The following is a 3,723-nucleotide window of genomic DNA, read 5'->3' as shown; positions in this document are numbered from 1 at the left end:
CACTATGGGAATAACAGCATGGAAAATGTAGATGGTCAAAATGCATTTACATTTTGGGAGATGAGTGAGGAAATAGTGATCAGAGGCACTGTGGACTTAGCTTTGTACTGTCTTCTTTGTTGATATGATTTTTTTTTCGCTCTAATCACAGATTTTTATGGAATGTATACTGAGATTCAGGTACTGTTATAAAACCACAAAAAAGCCAAAAAATATTGATTCCTTCATAGATATTCTAGATAATAATCAATATTTCCTTGTATAAGTGACTAATTCAGGAAAAGGCTGGCTATATTATGGATTCAGGCATTCTATTCCTTTGAAATTTAGTGTCATATTCTGGCACATGTGCTGTAGGTGGTGGTAGATTGAACCTTCTGATGGTTGCATGGTAAGTTCTGTTTATATACTGTCCTATAATCCACTCGAAGTCCTGAACATAAGACCTGCTAGAGGGCAGGAATATATGTTCACCAGTATAAAAGCCATAATCAGTGGTATGTTCATATATGTACCTGTGTTTCCATGTTTTTTAGTGTGTGGCCGTAAAAATTCAGATATACGTGAAAAAAGTAGCACTTAAAACGTGGCTATTATAAAAGTTATAAATCTTGCCCCTTTTCAGGTGAACAGAAGGAGAATTCAGTAAGAACAGCATTTGAAAGAGCAAATAAGAACAATAAAAGCAAAAGTCAGTAATCATCAGAGAAATATTTGAGAATATAGATTCCACATTTTTTTAACAATTGGCTTAAATTTACCTTTTGGATTCTTTTCTCTCTATACCAACACAGCCTATACTTTAACAACAATATTATTATTCTGCAAAAAACATTCAAATGCCTATTTTGTCTGCCTTTAAATGTTACTGGATTTTTGTGTTTACTGAAAGAATAAAATGCATTGTTTATACTTAAAACCCGATTCAACTGTTAAAATGTATTATGTCCTCCTCAATGCATTTTAGTCTTTTATTAATGAACTGCCTAGAAAATTTTATCAAAATTCACATGTTTCTGTGATACTAGCTTGAGGATGGAATCATCTGACTCATACTGTGTGGTCAGTGCTGAAATATTTCAGCCTCTTGATAAAGCTTGAATTGAACTATAAGGAAAACGCTTAAAGAATGGAACATGATTTATAGAAGAGGAATGGTGAGTGAGGACTTTTTCCTTTACTTTTCATCCATTTTTTAACTTGAAGTATAGTCAGTTTACACTGTTGTGTTAGTTTCAGGTATACAGCCAAGTGCTTCAAATATATATGTATGTATATACATATATGAATATATATATATATATTTTTTCAGATTATTTTCCATTATAGGTTATAGGCTGTTATAAGATATTGAATATAGTTGCCTGTGTTTTACAGTAGGCCTTTGTTTATCTATTTTATATATATTAGTGTATATATATTAATCCCAAATTCTGATTTTAGCTCCCCACACCCACTTTGGTAACCATAAGTTTGTTTTCTATGTCTGTGAGCATATTTCTGTTTTGTAAAAAAGTTTGTTTGTGTCATTTTTTAGATTCCACATATAAGTGATATCATATAATATTTATCTTTGTCTGACTTATTTTCTTAGTATTATAATGTCTAAGTCATCCATGTTGCTGCAAATGGCATTATTCATTTTTTTACTCATTTTTTACGGCTGAGTAATAACCTATGGACTGCAAGGAGATCAAACCAGTCAACCCTAAAGGAAATCAGTCCTAAATATTCATTGGAAGGACTGATGCTGAAGTTGAAACTTCAATACTTTGGCCACGTGAAGCAAAGAACTGACTCTTTGGAAAAGACCCTGATGCTGGGAAAGATTGAAGGCAGGAGGAGAAGGGGATGACAGAGGATGAGATGGTTGGATGGCATCACTGACTCAATGGACTTGAGTTTTAATAAGCTCTGGGAGTTGGTGTTGAACAGGGAAGCCTGGTGTGCTGTACTCCATGGGGTCACAAAGAGTAGGACAAGACTGGATGACTGAACAACAACAAGAATAACCTATGCTCACCTATATTATAATAACCTATAACACATGTACCAGAGCTTCTTTATCTGTTTTGTTAATGGACATTTAGGTTACTTCCATGTCTTGGCTATTGTAACTTGTGCTGCTATGAGCACTGGTTGGTGTAGCAGGAAATGGCAGCCCACTACAATATTCTTGCCTGGGAAACCCCATGAACAGAGGAGCCTGGAGAACTGCAGTCCATAGGGTTGCAAAGAGCCAGACATGACTGAGCACATACACACACATGAGCATTGGGGTGTGTATATTTCTTTTTTTGAATTAGAGTTTTCTCCAGATACATGTCCATATAATAACTCTATTTTTAGTTTTTAAAGGAACCTCCACACGGATTTCAATTGTGGCTCCTCCAACTTACATTCCCATCAACAGTGTAAGAGAGTTCGTTTTTCTCCACATCTTCTCCAGCATTTATTATTTGTAGACTTTTAAATGATGACCGTTCTTACTGGTGTGAGGTGAAACCTCATTGTAATTTTGATTTGAATTTCTCTAATAATTGATGATTTTGAGCATCTATTTATGTGCCTCTTGGCCATTAGCTAGTGACTTTGAAAGGCATTTTTAGTTTAGAATCAACCCTTGGCATTATAGGACACTGACATTAAAATATAAGCACATTTTTCTAGGTATTATTTTCACTTATAGGTAAAGGCTGCTACTAAAATAATTTCAGGTTAATAAAAGGTTACATGAGGCCAATTTCTTTATTGGAAATGCCTTGTGAAAAGATGTTAGTGCCCTATTGTTTCTTCAGAAAGTTTTTCTTTTCTAATCAGCCTCTTCATGGCCCCCTTGAACTCTTTATTCCTTAGTGTATAGATCAGTGGGTTCAAGCTGGGAGTAACAATGGAATAAAAGATACTGAGTAGTTTACCCTCATCCTGAGATGGACTGTTTCCTGGTTGTATGTACATGTAGATAACAGTCCCATAGAAGATGGAGACTACAATGAGATGGGAGGAACAGGTCCCAAATGCTTTTTGTCTCCCTGCTGCACACTTGATCTTGAGCACAGCAACAGCAATGAAGCTATATGAAACCAGAATGAGAAGAAGCGGTGGGAGGAAAATTAAAAAACACAGTGCAAATAAGATTTCTTCCATGACTGTGGTGTCCACACATGCGATTTTGACCATTGCAGATATCTCACAGAAATAGTGATCCAGGTGGTGGTTTTCACATCGAGGAAGACTCATAGCATAGGGAGAGAGGATCATGCAATTAATGATACCAGTTATCCAGGTCATGGTCACTAGGCCTCGACAGAGTTGAGGGTTCATTATTGTCATGTAATGTAGAGGCTTGCAGACAGCATTGAATCTGTCATAGGACATCACAGCCAGGAGCATACATTCAACTGTGCATAATGTCACATCAATGAAAAGTTGAAAGGCACAACCACTGAAAGAGATTTTTTTGTCTTTACCCCAAACATTGACCAACATCTGTGGGACTATATTTGTGGTATAACAGAGATCCAAGATAGCCAGATTTCTAAGGAAGAAGTACATAGGAATTTGGAGACGTTCATCTAGTAATGGCAGCAGGATGATGGCAATATTTCCTATCAAGGCAATAGTGTAGAAGAAAAAGACAACCCCAGAGATGATCATCTCCAGTTGAGGCCGTCCAGCGAAACCAAGGAGTATAAAACCACCCAAGTAGCTATCATTGATCAT

General features: G+C 36.2%; 1 protein-coding gene across 1 annotated transcript; it reads right to left on the bottom strand.

The window, feature by feature from the left end:
- Positions 1-2,775: 2,775 nt before the first annotated feature.
- LOC138425704 (olfactory receptor 2W1-like) lies at positions 2,776-3,723 on the bottom strand. Its single transcript, XM_069563902.1, has one exon. The coding sequence runs from the start codon at positions 3,721-3,723 to the stop codon at positions 2,776-2,778; it is 948 nt and encodes a 315-aa protein (XP_069420003.1).

The sequence above is a fragment of the Ovis canadensis genome, chromosome 20 (assembly GCF_042477335.2).
Source record: "Ovis canadensis isolate MfBH-ARS-UI-01 breed Bighorn chromosome 20, ARS-UI_OviCan_v2, whole genome shotgun sequence".
NCBI classification, from domain to species: domain Eukaryota; kingdom Metazoa; phylum Chordata; class Mammalia; order Artiodactyla; family Bovidae; genus Ovis; species Ovis canadensis.
This window is presented reverse-complemented; position numbering and strand designations above follow the sequence as displayed.

What these genes read in the sequence shown, in the direction of transcription:
- LOC138425704 (XM_069563902.1), bottom strand. Translation starts at nt 3,723, where the DNA reads ATGATCAATGATAGCTACTTGGGTGGTTTTATACTCCTTGGTTTCGCT.